The sequence below is a fragment of the Chelon labrosus genome (assembly GCF_963514085.1).
Source record: "Chelon labrosus genome assembly, chromosome: 11".
NCBI classification, from domain to species: Eukaryota; Metazoa; Chordata; class Actinopteri; order Mugiliformes; family Mugilidae; genus Chelon; species Chelon labrosus.
Window position 1 is genome coordinate 5004904 of NC_140344.1, and position 20874 is coordinate 5025777.

Sequence of the window (20874 nt, forward strand, 5' to 3'; positions counted from 1 at the left end):
TTAGCATCACTAACATCTATATCGTGCTCAATAAGATGCGTTTGCGATGGTGTATCTGAAAATAGGACTGGGTACCTATTTATCAATGAAACTAGTTCATGGCGCTTACCCTCATCCAAATGACCAAGAACTAATGGCAAAGACTTCAGTGCCTAAGAGTTTTTTTAAACGTAGCTGCAGCACTCCCTCATCTGTCGGCCATACCTCCTCCTCCCCCCCTGAAGAAGACATCTCCGTGTCCACACACAAGGCAGGTTTCACACTTGGGTCCCCCTTGGAGCCCGGGGATGACGACATTCGATTATAATACGGCTTCAACAAATTGACATGGCACAACCTAGATTTCCCAGTTGGCATTAAAATCAAATAATCCTGTTCAGAAACTTGCTTTTTAACTGTGAATGGACCAGCAAACCTTGCCTGAAATGGTGAACCGACAACCGGCAGTAGAAACATAACCTGATCACCAGGACTGAACTGCCGCTGTTTTGCTTTACGGTCAAACAGTGATTTCATCTTCTGTTGTGATTTTTCTAGCCTGTGTTTTGCCATATTTCCCGCCATATATAATCTGTGTCTGAAACCGTTCACATAATCAACCAAGTTTGATGGTGGAGCTGCTTGTTGGCAACCACTCTGCAAAACTGCCATGGGGCCACGCACTGAATGCCCAAAAACCAGATCATTTGGACTAAAACCAGTGCTCACCTGAACTACCTCTCTTGCAGCCAGCAACAACCAAGGCAAACCCTCCTCCCAATCACGTTCAAGCTCCGTGCAGTAGGCATGCAAGAGTGACTTCAGAGTTTGATGAAAACGCTCTAAAGCACCTTGACTTTGAGGATGGTAAGCTGATGCTTGGTTATGTTTAATCTGAAGCTGCTGCAAAACCTGTGAGAACATTTTAGAGCGAAAATTGGAACCTTGGTCAGATTGTATAACTTTGGGAATGCCAAACACAGAAATAAACTGTGACAATGCCTTCACTACAGACTTTGTTGTGATGGAACGCAATGGATAAGCCGCTGGATACCTTGTAGCCTGGCACATCACCGTCAACAAGTACTTACTACCAGACTTGGAAGGAGGCAGTGGACCCACCCAGTCCATGATTAAATACTCAAACGGCTGATCTAATGCTGGTACAGGATACAGTGGTGCCGGACTTATAGTTTGATTAGGCTTACCCGTCAACTGGCAAGTGTGACATGTCTTGATGAAGGCAGATACATCCCTTTTTAACCGGGGCCAAAAAAAATGATGCAGGATCTTGTGGTATGTTTTTTGAATCCCCATGTGTCCCGCTACATCATCATGAGAGGCTTTCAACACCATCTCTCTGAATTTGACAGGCACTACAATTTGCACAACTGGTTTTCCCACAAAATTATCTGTCTGAGGACACCATTTACGCACAAGGACATTATTCTGTACAAAATAACCATGAGCTGCAGTTCCCATGTCCCCCACAGGAGACGCCAGTTCAAAAAGTGACTTCAATGAGGGATCAGACCTCTGTCCCTCCACTAAGTCTTCCTGAGAGATGGACTCAAGGGGCACAGGAATAACCACTGCTTTGGATTCAACTACTTCCTGCTTTGCAGCCTCATCCTTTGCTTGTCCCATGGCTCGAGTTACTGCACAAGCTGGAAACAACTCCACCTCAGGCACAACTTCAGCTTTTTCTAAGACCTCGGTCTGTAATGGTGGTAGTACAGGAACCTGGATGACCACATAAGGTGGCGGAACATCAGCCCAAACTCTACTTCCTGCCAGATCATTACCAAGAATCATGTCAATGCCTTCCACAGGTAAGGCCGGACGCACCCCAACTGCCACCTCCCCAGTGACCAAACCACAAGCCAAACCCATTTTGTGTACTGGCACCAGAATAATAGTCATGCCCATTCCCCTCATCAAAATGTAACTTCCAGTATTTGACTCTGAGGCGAAAGGAAGGACAGACTCACAGACAAAACTATGCTTTGCCCCAGTGTCTCTCAAGATCTTAACTGCCACTTTCTCCCCAAACAGGGAGACATAACCATCTGAAATAAATGCTGAGAAGTCATCATCCCTTTTGGACTCTTATAGGACAGAGGTCATCAGAGGAACTGTGTGTTTGGAGCGCCATCTGGGCTGAAGACACAGAGGCAGCCAAAGCAGCTGGTTTAACCTGCACACTACTTGAGAACTCTGATTTTCCTTTAAGCATAGGACAGTCATTTTTCCAGTGCCCTTTACGCTGACAGTAATTACAAATCTTACTGGGATCACCCTTCTTCCAGCTACGCTCAAACCTAGAGGGACTGAACTCCCCATGTGACAGAAAAGATTTGCCTGTACGCGCTGAACCACTGTTATGTGCATCACTGTTGTCACCAAACGTACTTTTATGAGTCAGAAGATATTCATCTGCCAGCACCGCTGCTTCCTGGGGTGTTTTAACTTTCCGCTCATTCAAGTAAGTAGCCACATTCTCTGGCACACAGTTTTTAAATTGTTCAAGTGCCACCAAATCACAAAGCTGCAGAAAAGTATTAACCTCTGATGCCGAACACCAACGATTAAACTGGAGAACCATATCCCTCACAAATTCAACATGAGTCTGGTGCTCCCTCTTTCTCAAACCCCGGAAATGTTGCCGATAGGCTTCGGGTACCAGCTCGTAGGCTTTTAGCACTGCAGCTTTCACCATAACATAGACTCTACTGTCTGATGGACTCAATGCAGAATATGCTTCCTGTGCCTTTCCAGTAAATACACATTGAAGCAACAAGGTGCGTTCAGAGTCTGGCCACTCACAAGTTTCTGCAACCCGCTCAAACAAGGAAAAGAAAGTGTCAGGATCTTTCTCATTGAATTTTGGCACCAACCTTAACTTTGTACCTACATCACATCTAGGAGAAGGTTCACTAGCCCCCACACTGTCCCTGCCTGAACTATCATGAAGCTTTCCTTCCTTAATCAGGTTCAACTTGCAGTGTTCCAACTCTAACTTGGTCTGTTCTGTTTTAAATTTCATTTTTTCAAGTTCCAATTGTATTTCAAGCTCCTTTTGTTGTTTAAGTTTGTCATGTTCCAGTTGCAATGTTAACAACTCTTTCTGTTGTTCAAAACTTAAGGCTGCATTGGTCACTTTGGGCAGAAACTCCTCCCTTTTGAGAACTCCAGCCTCCACCAAGTTTGCTTTCAAAATGGCTTTGATATTTTCTTTCAACCGTTTATCACCAATCTCTATATCATAATGCTCAGCTATTTTCAAAAGCTGGTCTTTAGTGCATTGATCGAGAAGGTGATCAGAAGGAGCGTGAAGAAACTCATCCACCAAAGCCATTGTCAAAACCCTAATTTAAGGTACAAATTAAGCAAACACCAGTTTAATCCACAATATATTTCCCAATTACTTTATGCAAACCAGCATGTAGAGAAACCAAAAATCACAAGGAGAATTCCCCCCTAAACTTACCTAACTAACTCAACCCTAGTCTTCTGGCAGTCACATGTGGGGGGTATTTATGCACGCCAAACCAGTGGAGTGAAGAAAGCAACCAGCAACTGACCACTTTCCCACAGCCATGGAGATGCTCCCGAGCTTTGCTCTACCCAAGTTCACTACCGGCCTAGAAATGAACCAGATGAAACCTCTAAGCAGGATTCACCCCTTTTCCTACCAGGGGAAAACTCCTATAAGCAATGGCTCTCCCTTACCAGCTCACACAAGAAAATCTGGAAAATCTTTATCAATTTAGTGGATTAAAACAATCAAAAGACCACCATTGCTCTCTTAACCAGTCACTGCAACCTCAAATTAGTCATACATGTGTGAATCTCCCAACAATTGCACCAGTCACCAAAACAGGGCGGCAATTTGAAAATCTACCACCCTGAACAAACAACAGTCCCAAATGAACCAACAGACTGGCACAAACTGACTAAAACCTACTAAATAGTAAGTCTAATTACACTCTAGAGATCCCGGACGAGCCCCCATTTTGTCATAGCCCTGGCTCAGAGAGCAAGACAAAGTGGGAGACCACACACTTTTAACGTAACTTTAAACTGAACTTTATTACCCAAAGCAACATAATAAAGAAGTCTGTAATCTGTAAAGTCAGTAATTCATGCAGAGTTGTGTGTAAATGAGGTGTGGTGTGGTGATAAAACAACGAAACACAAACCAAACCAAACAGGCAGCAAGTGGTCAGAGAGAGAGAGACGTGTGAATGAGGAGCCAGCTAAATAACCTGGGCCCAGGCTACCCAGGTGCATGACATCAGCAGCTCCGCCCATCTTCCTGAAGTGAGCCTGCAAGAGGAAAAACACAAAGACGACCCAAAAAGAGGGAGGGGTCGTCACAATCATGTCTTGCCTTAAAAATTATTATCTTGTTTGTTTCATGTATATATGCTGTATACTGCTTCCCCCCATGCCTGTATGAATTGGTCTGCTGGATTCCTCCCTTCTCTTCAGTTATTGAAGCAAGTCTGCAGTGCTTCAGATTATGTATATTATTGTAAACTTTAAGAGGACCGGCCTGATCTTGATTGTGTGTCATTTGATTGGTAACATAACATTAGTAACATCCTTATAACCTATATGCTATGAATATATCTCAGTTCTCGAGGACCTTATAAATCCATCTTACAACAAAACCAGATAGGATGCTTATAGGCCTAATGGTAGGTTATTTTTTGTGTTTCTATAAACTCAGGAGTTTGACAATCAGGCTATTGTATCCTGTCTTGGGCTGTACTGCCATCTTGTGGAATAGTATGAAGTTACAGTCTCTTTAAAATCAGTTCATCTGTTAATAACACCAATACGGTAAGGGAACTTGAATTTGGAGACAGACACAATTACCTATATAATACAGCATACAGAGCAATCTGGCAGGTGGTTAATGGTGGTTAATATGAGCTTCCTTCTGATTTGCTCATACTATAATTTTATATTCCACTGATTTATAATACAGAGGATTGCCCGATTACCTCCATGAAACAGCATATCAGTAAGATATATTTTTATTTATGTTTGCATGTTTTATGGGCAGCACAGTGTCGAGGTGGTTAGCACTGATGCCTCACAGCGAGAAGAATCCATGGGCCGACTGGGCCTTTCTGTGAGGAGTTTGCATGTTCTCCCTGTGTCTGCGTGGGTTCTCTCCGTGTACCCCAGCTTCCTCCTACCATCCAAAGACATGCTGGTTAGGTTCATTGGTGATTCTAAATTGGCCGTAGGTGTGAGTATGAATGGCTGTCTGTCTCTCTGTGTTAGCCCTGTGATAGACTGGAGACCTGTCCAGGGTGTACCCCGCCTCTCGCCCGATGACAGCTGGGATAGGCTCCAGCAGACCCCCGCGACCCTTCACAGGAATAAACGGTTACAGAAGATGAATGAATGAATGCATGTTTTATGTTTCATGTGGAGATGCTGTTTCTGCTGCCTCTATTACCATGATTATTAGTCATAGCAGTAGTATACAGTAATTGTTATTTGTAGTAGTAATAATAATAATAATAATAATAATTGAGCATCGAATCAGGAAAAGAAATGCACTCTTGGAACAAAGTAATGTCAAAACCACAATGTGTGGACCATGTTCTGGACCAGAGACAAACAACAGCTCTACATCCAGTGGCACACAGCAGAGTTCCCTGAGGCAAAGATGACTATGCCTACAACTTTCCTACAAAGGCCTGACATATGTCTGCGTACCACCAGTTACATTAATAACAATAAACACTGACAGTTAAACAGTGTACCATCAGCAAAATGTCCTAAGAGACAACTATTCCACAGAGACAGCCATTGGCAGCATCTCTACAACCACATTCACCTCTAAAAGAGCCAAGTGAGAGTGATAGAACACAAATTATTTTGTCAATTTTGAAATGTAAGGTTAAATACCTTAATAACACAACAACACATTATTAGACCATTTTTGTGGCAAACAGTTTAATTTGCTTTTATTTTTGTGTTATTGTCTTTGTTTATTATGTAAAGTTTCTCTCTTTGCATCTATTTGTTCTTTTAAATTAAGCTCTTTGGCGTTTGAAGCGTAAATGTGTAGTGTAACAAATGAAATCATTATTAGTGTTTTTGTTGTGATTATTATTATTCCACAATAAGACTTACAAATGGACTTTGACTCACCAATTAGTGAGAGAATGACAGCGTTGATCTGAGGCAGTCCTTCTGAAGTAGCTGGCATTAAAACTGACAGCATGCATAGTGTTGAAGTACTGCTTTCAACACACTGCTACAGGCTGCATGCATATCAAACAAGTCGGCTTAGCATTGGTGTAGTCTAGTAAAATGAAACTAAACTGATCAGTCCAGTCAGATCTGAACTGGCGGTTTTCCTGGTCGACTTTTTTCGTGCAGGCCATGGTGGCACCTTACAGATATCGATTCGCCGAGAGGCAGCTAAGCTAGTTGAACAGATACAACTGCTCTGTGTCATGCATTATGACATCAGTAGGCTGATGGTCATTTTATTATACATGTTGCGCATTATTATTTTACATATAGTGACAACTCACAGACCAGACGTTTGGTCAGCTGCTAATTGGGGTTTGGAGCTCTACAGCAAAACACACCCTTCCCTTCAGTGCGCTTCCACATCTTTCACTCCCCTGTTCATATTCATGGGGGTGTAGTGTTGGATGCCAGTCTACAGTCTGACCCTCATTGTGTTGTTTAAGTGCAGCATTCCAGCTGCAAGTACTTAATCAAAGAGGATACTTGATGCTTATTTGAATGCCAGCGATTCCCATAGGCTACATATTTCCTCACATGATTATAGGGAATGTGCTGAATGAAAAATGCTTTATTGACCATAAGTTAATGTGCTCTGAGATGTAGGCCATGCTCCAGCGTTGGCACACATAAAAGTAGTAAGTCATTTAATTAATTACACACTTATTTATATCAAGCCTCGAGAGCCTCTTATATGTAATATTTATCACATTATACACACTACTATGTTATTGTGTACTACACCATAGACTCCAGATGGTCCCTCTCCTACATATACTGTAATATATGTATGTACTGTGCTGTTTTTTCTGTTCTTTACTCATTGTCAGCATTCATTTCAAAATGTTCCTATTGCTCTATTATAAATGACAGGCTATTGTATTTCTAATCTAGTGGAGACTTTGAAATGCTTGAAGTACGATTCACCACAGTTGCAGTGCAGTGAGCTCACCAGCCATTGGCAACCTTGGTTCAGTGTTTCACACTTCAACCCGCCAACGGTGGATTAATGGACAGCCCTCTCTGCCACCACGGCACAGGTGGCCTTCCATGGAGGCACATTTTATGTTAAACTCTTATCTCTGACGCTCATTACGTAATCCAAACATTGCATAATCACTGCTTATTATGCACTTCACCAAAAACAAATCAAAAAATCAGATAAACTGCTGAAGCGTTGCTCTTTGCAACAGTACTTGTAATTGTTCATGCTTGTTTGGCATTCTCAGCATGCCAAATATAATGTTCACCAAGACCATCACATCTTTTGTGTCATCCCAAAGTTTTCCATACTGCTGCGCGGCCTCTGCCAATTCCTCCAAGGAATCAGTTTCAGTTGTGAAGACATCGATCCCAGTTAGTGTGAATAAAAAGTTTCAGAAATTACAGCCTCTGACTGATATTGTGTCATTAGAGCGACATTCATTAGGGAAAGAGGACGGGGACAATGACAGGTAAGTACCGAGCCGTTAACAGACACTAGTCGTGCCAGCATCTGGTCATTAACACTAGTCACTACACCCACATAGGTTCCTATTTAAATTGCAACTCCCCACCAGTTATTTAGAACTGAAGAAGCTACTTGGATGAGTGGAGAAACATCTCAGCTGAGGCCCTGGACATGTCTACATTTTTAAGTTGAAATGGAAAATCTGACGTGATGCCTCTTTAAATAATTTATTCTATGCCTGTGGATGGCTTATAGGGGTTAGGGTGTCTGTTCATGGCAAACAATTAAAAAAAAATTGTATTTTCCCTTGTTCTGGATTAAACTTTCAATTTTAAGTTCCTGGAAGGCAGACATTAGAGGGAAGTAGTTGTCAGTTATGGAGAGGGACTGTGGTTGGTGGAAGCTGAGAAGAGCACGTATAGTGAGGAGATGGAAGAGGACAAATCCAATGAAACAGAATTAGGCAGACTGTTATGTTCAAACATGGCAGCAGGTGGCATCTTAAAATGATATCCAAAAAACAAAGGCAACTGGGCTCTTTGGGTTTCTTGAAGACGTTTCACCACTCATCCAATAGTGATTCTCCTTCTAATCCAGTTGCCCTTGTTTCAGCTTTGTTTGTTTTACTGATATGCCATGACCTGGACGACTGAGAACCTTCACAGACATCTTCAAATGATCTTGATTAAAGATCAAGTCAAGATAAATAATGTAGCCAGTGACTAACGAAAAGCATAGGAACACAATCCAGAAGACAATTTTATTTACGGCAAAACTGACAGAGATGCAGTTCCCAATATGTGACAGCTGTCCCGTCTCTCACTGAGGGACGTTTTATATGTATGTCATCCTGCTTGTGACTTTTCACAGTTATCAGAACTCTGCGGTACTTACTGCAACACACGTATAGGTTGCTCTAAACCTACCTGAAGCACATGCTGATCACTTGTTTGATTGGGGTCTGCTGTGTGAACGTCTTTTGTTTGGAGCATCACAAGGGTCTATGGTACAACAAGGCCTGGAAATTCAGCTTTGACTCACTCTTTTCACATGTTTCGTCATTCCCTACCTTGTCTGTAAAAAATTGATTATGTTAGCTGTTTATACAAGCACTTTCAAGTTCCGGTTGTAAAACATCAGCTGAAGGCTGTCAGTTTTAATTCAATGGGTTGACAAAAATATCCTGAGATGTTTAGGAAGTGCCAGCATTTTTATACCCGTCCGTCATTTATTTAAAGAGCTTGTACACCGATCAGGCATAACATTATCACCACCGACAAGAGAAGTATATAACATTGACCATCTTGTGACAATTCAGTGTTCTGATGGGAAACTTTTGGACCTGGCATTCATGTGGATGTTACTAGGACATGTACCACCCACCTAGACCAGACCAGGCACCCCCACCCCATAGCAATGACACTGTTTAATGGCAGCAGCCATCCCCAGCAGGATGCAGCCTGACACAGACACACACACAAAAACGGTTTAGGAACAACTCAAAAAACATGAAGAACAGCACAAGGTGTTGACCTGGCCTCCAAACTGATCAAGTATCTGTGGGATGATCCGCAGAGGCCCCACCCCTCAATTCAAGGGGCCCAAAAGGCCCCCACTAACAACATTCTGTTGCCAGACACCACAGGACACCCTCAGAAGGCCCATGTCCATTCTCTGATGAGTTAGAACTGTTTTGGAGGCACAAGGGAGACCTACACAATATTAGGAAGGTGGTTATAATGTCATGCCTGATCGGTAACTGGAGAACTCAACTTAACCATAAAGTATTTTATTTTATTAATTATGATTAATTGATTATGTTAATATTTCAGCCCTGCGATCGACTGGCGACCTGTCCAGGGTGTACCCCTGCCTCTCGCCCGATGACAGCTGGGATAGGCTCCAGCAGACCCCCGCGACCCTTAACAGGAGTAACCGGGTATAGAAGATGAATGAATGAATGTTAATATTTCTCAGGAATCCTTTGCAGGCAATGATTGCTGTAAGCCCCAAACCAAATAATGTCTTTCCTTCTTTGTTGCGCTTTGCTAGGCCTTTCAGTGCAGCTGTCTTCAGCTGTTATTTTGTGGGTTTTTCTGCCTTTAGTTTCGTTTAAGCGAGTGAGCTGCTGCTCAATGGAGTTGAGAAAAGATTACTGACTAGGTCATTGCTGAATATTCCACTCCTTTACCTTCAGAAACTTCTGGGTTTCTTTCATCATATGTGTTGGGCTGAATGACAGTATATCCCTGTACACTTGTGAATTCTTCCAGGTACTTCTGTCTGTCACATCGTCAGTAATCAACGATGACCCAGTGCCTTAAGAAGTCATGCATGCCCATGCATCACGCTGCCTGCACTGTGTTACAGATGATGCATGCTTTGGATCATGAGCCAAGAATGCTGCTTGAGAACTACTCTGGCTGGTTATTTATTATTATCTCTATTCTTGAATCTTCTAAAGGGTTTGCATTTTCTGATGAACCGCTGTATATGTTCATTTGACATTTTCTTTTTATGTTACACTAGGATATGACATGGTTCCCTCCTGGAGAGTGTTCCTCTTTATAGGATGTTGCAAAGGATTTTTTCTTTACAACTGGTAATCGTCCACCAATGTTTTCTGCTGTGGACATCCGGGTAGTTTTATGTTGCTAAGTCCAACAGTGATCTTTTATTTGCTCAGAATAAACTAAACTGTTGGTGTGTCCTCTCCTAATGTTCCTGCTATCTCTCTGATGGGTTGGTTTGGTTTGCTGCCCAAGGACTGCACTAATCTTGGAATCAACACCAGACCTTCAACTTGCTGCAAAGAAATAATGAGGGACTGTCCAACTGCCCACGAAACAACTTTCGACACGAGTGTCCAGTTAGCTTTGATCCCTTGAAAAAGAGATTTCAAGTTAAAGCTAAGATATCGCACTTGTATAACTGTAACTCCAATATGTTCTGGTAAATGAGCAGTATCTGAGAGGTCTACTATTTTATTTTAATTTCTCCCTTTATTTCCTTGTTCTTTAGTATAGCTGTTTTGGTAATAAATCATTGACTTCTCTGTTAACAAAACAAAATGATACAAAGGTTAACTTCTCCCAGGAGATAAATATCCTCACTACTCAAAGCAAAGTTGTTGTGAACTGTGAACTGAGAGTCTGAAGGTACAAAGAATCTTTTCACTCCAAGCACCATGTCCAAGATTCTCAACAACTTTAATTCTGTAAACCGAACTTGAAAGGGAAACTGAGAGCATCCATCACGGGGGAAAAATAAAAATATCTGAGTGGATGGAGACATGGTTTACATTTTCTTGGCAAAATGCAGACCATGTCCAAGGCGGTTCTTTGTGTGGGAGATGTAGGTACATGAAGGCAGTGATAAATCAGAAATTCAATGGTTGCCTCCAGTGTTCACCAAGTTGGCTGAGAGATTCATTCTCATGTCCAGTGTTACATCCCTTGGTGGAACTAGGAGACGAACACATGACAACCAAGAAAGTTGAGTCAGGAGTTACTGCAGAGTGTCTCTCCCTTAAGCATTGCTTTCCAAAAAAGATAAATAAAATAACCATGTGGTTGTCTCAAATGAATGAAAGCAATATAACAAAACAAGACCTTACTAAGAAACTTCTCCAAGTTGAAACATCAAACAAAAGGCCTCACTGTCGTGTCTACTAAAGGTTTAATCAAAAATACATAGGTGGCACCAATATAACAAAACATTACTTAGGTGAGGAAGGTGTAGAGATAATTCCAATCTCACCTATAGTCCATACCCTCCACCACACCTACAAATACTAATGGAGCACAAACATCCACACATCTCAAGATCGAACAAGGAAAGAGAACAGTAACCAAAGAAAGTAGTCAGGAGAGCAGGAGAGCAGCAGAGACTGGATCCTCCAGCTGGGTCCCATTTTAATGAAGGCCCTGGGCAGTGATTGGACAGTTTGGGGTTGAGTCAGCTAATTAGCATGTACTACCAGATTTCACAAGTTGAAACCAATTACGCAATTTTTAAAGCAAACAGTAACAAACAATTGTGTATACATTATGCAGTTCTTAATCAAAACTGTCTGTGGCACATTACACCAAACAGAACTGTGCAGCTGTACTTCTGATTGAAAAGCAATATTAGACTTGTCCTGCCTCTATGTAAAACTAAAGATGAATGTCTTTTCAACATATTTTCAACATGAAAATAAAAGAAGATATCAAATATCGCACTGATCTGTAAACTTGCTTTTGTAGTGTGTTGTATAAAATCATGTCCAAAAAAAATACAGAGTATGTATAAAAATTAGGGGTAGGACTCGAAAATTAGTCTAATTAATTAGAGGCATTGTAATTAATTAATCTCGATTAATCACATTTTAATCGCATAACAATATTTGTCCCAAAAAGCAACATTTTTTTAAATTTAAATGGATTTTAGTGGACGACTGAATCAAATAATAGACACAGACATGAATACTGTAAACTCAAGCTCTTTTAATGTCTGCAAAAATGCATTTAATTGCAGAAAGGAAATATCCCTGGCCAAAACTGAACAGACCTGAAGTTAAAGTGCCATTTTAAAGTGCCAAGTACTTTAAGCACTTTTTCAGAGCAGTATTGACTTTAAATGGTTAAAAAATGCAGGACCGTTACTGCTAGCGCTAACAGCTCTGGCAGTTTCTGTGCTCACTGCAACATGCTTTGTATTTATCGTGTATATATCGTGCACTGACAAAAGTTCTGCGTTGTTTGGAATGCAAGCTGCAATTAAATTTTTGTGACGCATTCATTTTTTTGTCAAGTCCCACCCCAAATAAAAAAAAAAAATTCCCCTCACAATTGTGGACTGATTTGTGCCAGATGACATCTGTGACCTTCTATTAACAAAAAATATAAATAAAAATGTGCTCTGCCTAGCCATTTTCTTTACAATTTTTGCATATAGTTACTTGCACAGAAACTATAAAGCAATACAAAAGGAATTTGTTGAACGAAAAAACTACAAACAAAGCAAGTATCACATTTCTTAAAGTAGGCACTGTTATTCATATCATGTAAAAAGTGTCTCTTATGAGGACTGAGACAGGAAAGGAAGACCAGAGTAGAAGTTCATGATAGTTACCTGCAAACTCTGAATGTACAGTAGCTGGCAAAAAGAGTGAAAAAAGAAAAGTCCGCCTTGGGAGTCTGGAGATATGGAGCTTTTTTTTTTTTTTTTTTTACAACTCTCCATTTACTTCTGCTTCTCCATGCGCCGCGTTCTCGGCTCAAACAAAGGGGTGATAGAGCTTTTGAAGTTGCTGCTCCACGTCTGTGGAACCAGCTCCCCCTGGATATTAGATCTGCCCCCTCCATTTCTGCCTTCAAATCCAGGCTAAAAACTCACTTCTACTCCCTGGCCTTCCTTGTTCCCTAATCCTGTACTCCTGCTTATCTTATGTGGTTCCTTTTAATTATGTTTTTATGACTAATGGTCCAATGTGTTTTTCTGTATTATTTGTTTTAATCCTTGTTATCCCCTGTACAGCACTTTGGTCAGTCTTTGCTGTGTTTAAATGTGCTTTATAAATTAAATTTACTTACTTACTTACTTACTACTTTTATAACCCTTATTCTTGTACATTAAACATTATTTTCCTATTCATGGTCCAGTCATCTGTACAATTAACAATTAAAAGCATGTTCAAATTCCTGCTCTTTAGCTGCCTTTAGTCCAGCAGATTTCTTTCTGAATGACTACCACTGCCACGATGGTTCTTCCTAACACACCATAGAAGGAAGTGAATTGATTTTCTCCTCATTTGGCATGTTGTATTCATGTTGGTTTCCACATACCCAGTGTGTCCAATTCTTCATGCATAGTAACAGGAACAAGGAGGTCAGAGGAGGATGTAGTTGTGAACACATTTTAAAGATTATACAGACTAAACAAAGGTTTTAGGTTTAGATAATCAGGTACGAAAGGGCTCCTTGAACTGTAAATAGGTGTCTAATTTATTGTGTTATTTGTCATTAATCGCCTGGACAGAGAGAGAAATCTTGATCCTATGTAACATACAGTGTGTTTGGGTTTTCATAATTGGTGCAACTTTGGACTTGTGGTGTCGGGAGTTTAGACAACTGTCTACTGATTATGCCACAGGCCATGACTGCACATCTAGCCGACAGCCCTATTCAGCAAGAAAACAAAGGTCCAAAATGCAGGAATGAAGAGATGCATGAATTTGATAAACTGCCAGGAGAAATAATGATTATAACAATAATTAGGAACAACATTAGGCTACAGTTGATATTGTGCACAGCAGTTTAAACAAATACTGATGATGGTGAGGTCGTTGGCACAACGAGCAAATGGCCTTTGACAGTTTGTAGTTATATTTTTGAAATGACACTCACTCCTCAGATCTCCTCACTCCAGACCTTAAATAAGCGGAGATGAAGATGACAAGTTAAAGATTCATGTGACAAACATGCTTGACTATCCTAGTTAGAGCCATCGTCACACAACAGCAGGCACATGATCACAAGTCAGAGTAACTAAAGCTCGCACTCGCTTAGCAGCCGACCAGAACTGTTTCAGAGGCCGGAGGGTAGAAGGCAAAATAACTGAGCCTCTTTCTTTTTGACTGCGATACGCTGTTCCCCCGGTGACGTGAGGCAGCCGTTCACGTTGTCCTTTTTTCTGTCTGCACTCAGAGTTTTTCTCCCTCCGTGTGTGAGAAGCCCACCGACACGCCGCCTTGTTGCCTCGTTCACCAAAATGCATGTCACTACAGAGAAGATAGAGCTTGGACTCAAGAAGCAGGGGGCGGTCAACCTTGCATTTGGGGTAAGTGAAGTGTTGTCTTAACTCTCTCTATAATTTTTAAGTTTGTGTTGTCAACAAAATAAAAAAAAGTCTAACAACAGGTGATAGTATGAGATGATGCATAGTCACATTCTAATATTAGTATAAAGACTTAAATATGAACTTTAAAAAAAAAAAAAAATCATTGTTTTACTAGAAGACCAAGGAGAAATAAGTACGGAAGGGTGAATTTCTTACAGTGCAGTAGTGAGACTTAAATGTAAGCCACTGTGGAATGCAAATCACCAAAGCATGCACGTGTTCCATAAGAGCTACAACTAGAAATGTTACCCGAGCAACAGATATGGAATCAAGTCTAATAAAGCCCAGTTTCATGGGGTTTGTCTTGGTGTGTGTGAATGGCGAAAACATCGGACTGCAGGGGGTGCGCAAGTGTACACAGCTGAGTCCAGGGTTGATGTTTCCCCCCTTTTCCCCCTTATCCCAATTAACGGAAGAATGCAGAAAAACCCAGAAAAGACAAAACCAACTCGACGGCAAACAAGTCAACAGGTCAGTCCGTCAACATCTGTGAAAACGCACAGTACATGCAAAGGCAAAGGCCTTATTTATTGTCATCCATTGTGCACCTCCTGACACTTGTATACAAAGGTCCAACGGCACTGTTGAATTAAGGATTATGGATTTCATAAATTCAGCTGAGACTGCTGATAATTCATCTTTAGGATTTGATCATGAGTTTCTCAACGAGCGCTCTATAACCCTGGGCCCTGTTTCTGCCAGTCACGTTGTCCATGAGATTCCTCTAAAACTGTCTTTCCTGCATTCTGTCTGTTCAAGCTTTGTTTAGACATAAATACCACATTAGAGCTATACAGCAAATTATATTTTTATGAGTTGTATTATTATTAACAGTTTCCAGTGTTAGATAAATGCTAAAATAATATCAAAAAAAGCAGGTAATAAGGTTGTGGCTTCACATCAATTCACAGAGAACACTCGATGTTTGTAAGATTTCACCTCAGCAGAGCATATTTAGAGTCAAGATATTTTTTCGAGTGTGTTTACAGCTACAAACGAGGAGCAATTGATTCCAACTGTGATAAAACTGAAGCTTGCAAGACACATGACTTTAACAGTGAGCCAAAAGTGCGCCGATCATGTTTTTCTGAGAGGACCTTTATGAGAATAAAAGGGATAACCCTAATATTAAACAACATAACGTACAGGTTCTACCCTTATGTTACTGTGAATGGACACAAGACGCAAGTTTTTTTTCTATTTGATGCGTGGGATGCACAGTTGTCATGGATTGCACCAGCGTGGTGCAATTGGACGGGAGAGCGTGTGTGTTTTTGGCATTTTTTTCTCCGATTTGGACAAGAGAGCTTTTGTTTGTTAGTTCAGGAGAAGCCGGATGGTGCCAGTCCATTAAGGGTTTCAGGTATCAAGGGAGGACAAAGGCCAAACTCCAAGAACAAAGGCCGGCTTTAGTTTGAAATTTTATGTTATATTTTTTTCACGTAGACATTGTCATGGTACAATAACTTTGACTCTTGGCCTCCACACTGGTTTTGTTTTTAATGTTGTTGACGTTGAGCTTTAGCCCCTTCAGTGGAATATTTAAAAAAAATATCTTACAGTGCTGCTGATATTACTGAGTATGGCACTTACACTACACAATATGTTCAATATATGTGTGCAGGCATGGTTTATTTCTTGCTCTTTTGGGAGACAGATACTGTTTGTCTAACAGGTCTTGAGCATTTCTCGTATAAGTGCATCACTGTTCATGTGGATCAAGAGGCAGGTCTGTTTAATCTCTGATGTGAACTGCTACAGGTCAAACAGGTTCAGTGTTTTGCGGGAAAGTTCTTTTAATGAACATACAGATAACAGTTCAGTTTTATTAACATCCTAAAACCACTATATTAGAAAGTTACATGGTTATTTTGGTTAAGGATTTCAGACATCTGAGAATTAATGGAAACAATAAAAATATACTAATAAGAAATAAAGCCAAGTCTGATTCACTACTAACATAATAACCACAGCATTACTGAACCAGTTCTTTAGTGCTTCACTGTAGCTGACCAGAGGATCCTCTGCCAGCTGACTACCTGGTATTCCCATATCCGACTTATTCACCCATGTCATCACGGCTGTCACGCAGAAGGCATGCATCTCAGCACATGATCCTCTGCGCTAAATATTCACACTGGCGAGCCATAGAAATGATTAGCCACACATAATCTGTTTCCATCCATCCATCCATCCTTTGAAATGCTGAAAATGAACTGATATTCAAAAAGTCAAACCACTCAAAAACATATTTAAGCAGCCAACCGTTCTACCGTGACATTTAGACAGTAGTCTATGTATGGATCTGATGAACAATGGAGGCGTCACAGTAAACAGATGACATCTGGGTCAACAAATCTTCCGAGCTGTTTTCAAACCGGGGAAATTGCAATGATGTGGTCAGGGTCACAAAGCCTCTGGGCCACTGCCATTCAAGTAAAACAGGTATATGGTTGATTCTGATTCTGATTCTGATATGGGACATAGACTTTAATGAAGGAATGTGTCCCGGTTGCTCAACATAATCAGCAGAAAACGCTGCCAAGCATATTCCCAGGGATAGATGCTTCACAGTGACTCACAGAATGACAGGACCATGACAATTGTGTAGTTTCCTTTGTTAAACTGAGTGGCAATATCTCACACACAGATGCACAAGCCGTGCAGTACCATCGTGGACTGACCCTTCTTTTCCCTGCAACTGACTCACTCTTGGTTTTATAGACCCGACCCCTCCACTTGCATGGTCCGCTATAGTTTCTGGAGCGCAGGTACACGACCACTAGATGGAAGCAAATAGTCACATTATGGCAGAAGCGGACGTCTGTGTTTACTACCCACTGAGACCTTTGTAACACGAGAGTAAACAAAAGACGGGAAGGAAATGTGATGCAGATGGGTCCACAACTGCACGGTCTGCACTTGTGTGAGCAGATGCAGTGGTGGGATGCGCACAACAAGGTGTCTTCTTTTGTTTGAAGTGCCGAGTGAATGCCAGGCTCACCATCTGAGACACGGCAGGATTCAAAGGCACGCCTGAGGCCTGTGGCTTTGGCCCTCATTACAGAACTTCGGTGTGGAATAAACACACTGGATTATTTTGGGTGCTGACTCTAATGTCTAATCTGCGCGACATTCAGTCGGAGTGCTGATGCAGTGGACCAGACCTTGTCAGTTATCACTAACATGGCATAAGGCAGGGTGATGGTTTAAATTCTAGTGTGCTGACTTCAAAAGCAAGTAAAAAGTAGCATCTCTTTCCAGCAAGATTGCAGCCTTTAATTGAAATATGGCCCTAGTTCTGTGTCATCAGCTGTCTCCCCTTTCATCGTACTATCCATAAAACAGGTACAACGGAAATGCTCAACCTAGAAAAAAAAAATTATTAGATATCAAATCCCCGTGTAGATTTACTGTTCTATTAGGTATTCCATTAAATTCGGTTTACATCAATCCATTGTCTTATGTTTATGGAATGTGTGGGCTTAAAACTCAAAAACTAAAACATCTACTGTTCAGTTGAAACTGAACTGGTGTAAGACTGTGGTTTCTGATGCTGAGATAGTAAAGGATTAGTTAACCTGAGATATACAGGGCCCAGGACAGAAACGTGACTTGTCTGGTTCTTCCGGCTACTGTTTAATCCAGGGTTCAAACTGAAAGTAGTGCAAGGGGTGTTCCTGTGGGTCCATGGACCCCATTAAGCTATGTTGCTGTTTAAAATCTGAAAATTGAATCAAAATGAAAACACGTTGTAACTTTGTCCTCTTCTCCCAGTTGCAAGCACATAAAAAAAGCTTTGTTCCTTTAGCCCTTTTATTCTTTTTCCACAAGAAACATGCACAATTTTCTAGCCTCGCACTCTCTGCACTGACATCTCACGTCTTAATCCTCCACCTCTTCTAATCTCTCTGTCACATTTCAAACCCTGGAGTCATCTACTGACTTGCTTATACTTCAAACAGACACATCCTCTAGAGAGTTTGTACTAACCCCATAGAAACTGCTCTATCCCATGTGGACTGTGTTAAGAGGGAATTGACCTCTGTATTTGACAGCTCATGGGTCACATGGGCCATTCCGAAATATACTGTATACATAAATGTATAATAGCAAATGATATCCCTGAAAAGAGAAACCTGAAGTTTTATGATACCGTATAAATCCTAATTTTTGCTACCTAGTGGCCAAATGCATTTCTGTGATACAAAACATGCTTACGCTTCAAACAGACTGATTCTCAAAAGTGTTTGTACAAACCCGCAGGAAACTGATCTGTCCCATGTGGCCTGCTTTAAGAGGGAGTCGACCTCTTTGCAATTGAAGACAGCCCTTGCTGTCATTTGTTAGGCGGGTCTTTGAATTTCACTGTGTCTTAATAGTTGTTAATACAAGTTACACTCACAAGGATGAAATAAATCAGAATTATCCTTTTTTTTCTTTGCATTTACTAACTGCTAAAACCCATTTAATGTCAATGGTGTTTCCAGACGTTAGGCTTTCTAAAACAGTTTTGTAGTTTTTATATAGATTTGCACGACAGTAAATGTGACCACACTTTCATGAAGGCTGTGTTACTGTCCTGACTGCTAGACATACTACATCAACCAGAATTTATTAATAAATCATCAAATAAAGCTTGTTTTTATGTGTCTATCGTATTTATTAGTGGGCCTATGAGCACAGATTGCCTTTGATAACATCATTGGTTATTTAGTTAACACCTTGTTGTAAAGTGCCTTGTGTTTCCATACATGTATGTCATCCCAGCCCAGAAATTTAATACCTTACTTGTGGTAATTGCACCATTCATTCTTTTCTTCATTTTTTTCTGAGTAGAATAAAAAACGTGATAAACGCATGTAATTTGAGTGTGCCCTTATGAAATGCCTGCTTGCCAAGTGGTGTGAAGTAGACCTGCTGCCTGACAGAGGATCCGAAATGCATTTGCATTATTTGATGCTACAATTTATTTATTTTTTTTACAAAAAATAGACTTCAATTTAACCGTCGGAGGCACTCATCAATGAACTCTATGAGAATTAGATAGTAGACATGTACATGGACAGAATGCACACGCATGCACATGTCATTCTATACACTTAGAACACAGATGGAGCAGATGCAGTCTTGGTAGGTATTCACGCTTCCCATCAAGCTACACTTAAAAAGTACATAATGATTTTTTTTACAGACTCAGTGGACGGTTTCATGGATTTAACAATGGCGCCTGCATTAACCACAGACCGTAAGCGAACTGAAAAGAGTTCAGTCAGAGATGAAAGTTTCATGGCGTGTATTTTTCTGTTATGGTTGTCTGCCCCTAGTTACATCCCTAGAGCCTTAAAACGCTTTATAGAACTAATGTTACAGCAGAAGAAGGACTAGATGAGACCTGATAGATGAAGGTGTAGAGCCCTTGTCAAGATTTTTGCCAGGAAACTAGACATTCCCCGATATCAGCGACGCCTAACAGGGAGTCCCTTGCTGTCAGGATCCAAGACTCAAGGAAGTGGTAATAGGATGGTTTGCTGCATTGTTAGTTGGAACCAGTCACAGAGAACTGAGGGGCGTTAGTAAATAAGAATTTTTTGGCTGTAACTTATCTCCGCTTCACTTGCAAACACCACTAGATTCCTACAAAATCTAATGACACTAGCTTGTAGGAATGCAACATTAACTTTAGTACATCCCAAGGCTCCCCGTGAATTTGCTGAATGCAGCATATAGACTATGCTGTATAATTTTATCTTTGAAACCAATGCAACTAGTGATTTTAGTTGTGGTAGTAGTGGTTCACTTGTGTCTTCTAAGAGTTTTTATAGTGTAGTGTGTTTTTATATGTGATACAGACCATTCCCGTACCAGCATTACAATGACTTTATTCAAATTCATATAAAGCATACATTCCTATGGGTATTTCAAAAAAGAACTTTAGCCTCCTCTAGGTATCAATATAATGTTTATATGGAAGGCAAACTAAGTAGGTTAGATCCCAACCCAGCAAACCTGGTGCCTCAAATCTTATTTTACCACAAGAACAAGGATCTCTGGCATGACACAGTGGAGGGAAGGATGTTATAGTGAACACCATCCCCTGTCAAAGAGAGATAAAATTCCCAGTAAAAGGTCAAAACACTCTGTGGGTGGATCACCAGAGCAGATCAGTTTTAAGCATCTTTATCAGCAAGACCAAGATAAAATTTGGGAGATGGTATGTTCCACTCCTACCTGCTTTCTGCTATCACCCACTTTGATTTTCCTCTTGACATCTGAGAGTC

The 20874-nt window shown here is 40.9% G+C and overlaps 1 protein-coding gene across 1 annotated transcript in view; it reads left to right on the top strand.

Annotated features, from left to right (window-relative positions):
* Positions 1–14464: 14464 nt before the first annotated feature.
* LOC311495067 (solute carrier family 23 member 2) overlaps positions 14465–20874 on the top strand; it is a gene marked incomplete at its 5' end in the record, with an annotated part of 33885 nt that continues 27475 nt past the window's right edge. Inside the window, one exon of the mRNA XM_084554380.1 lies at positions 14465–14533. Coding sequence (XP_084410506.1) covers positions 14465–14533 — 69 coding nt within the window. The remainder of the gene's footprint in view (positions 14534–20874) is intronic.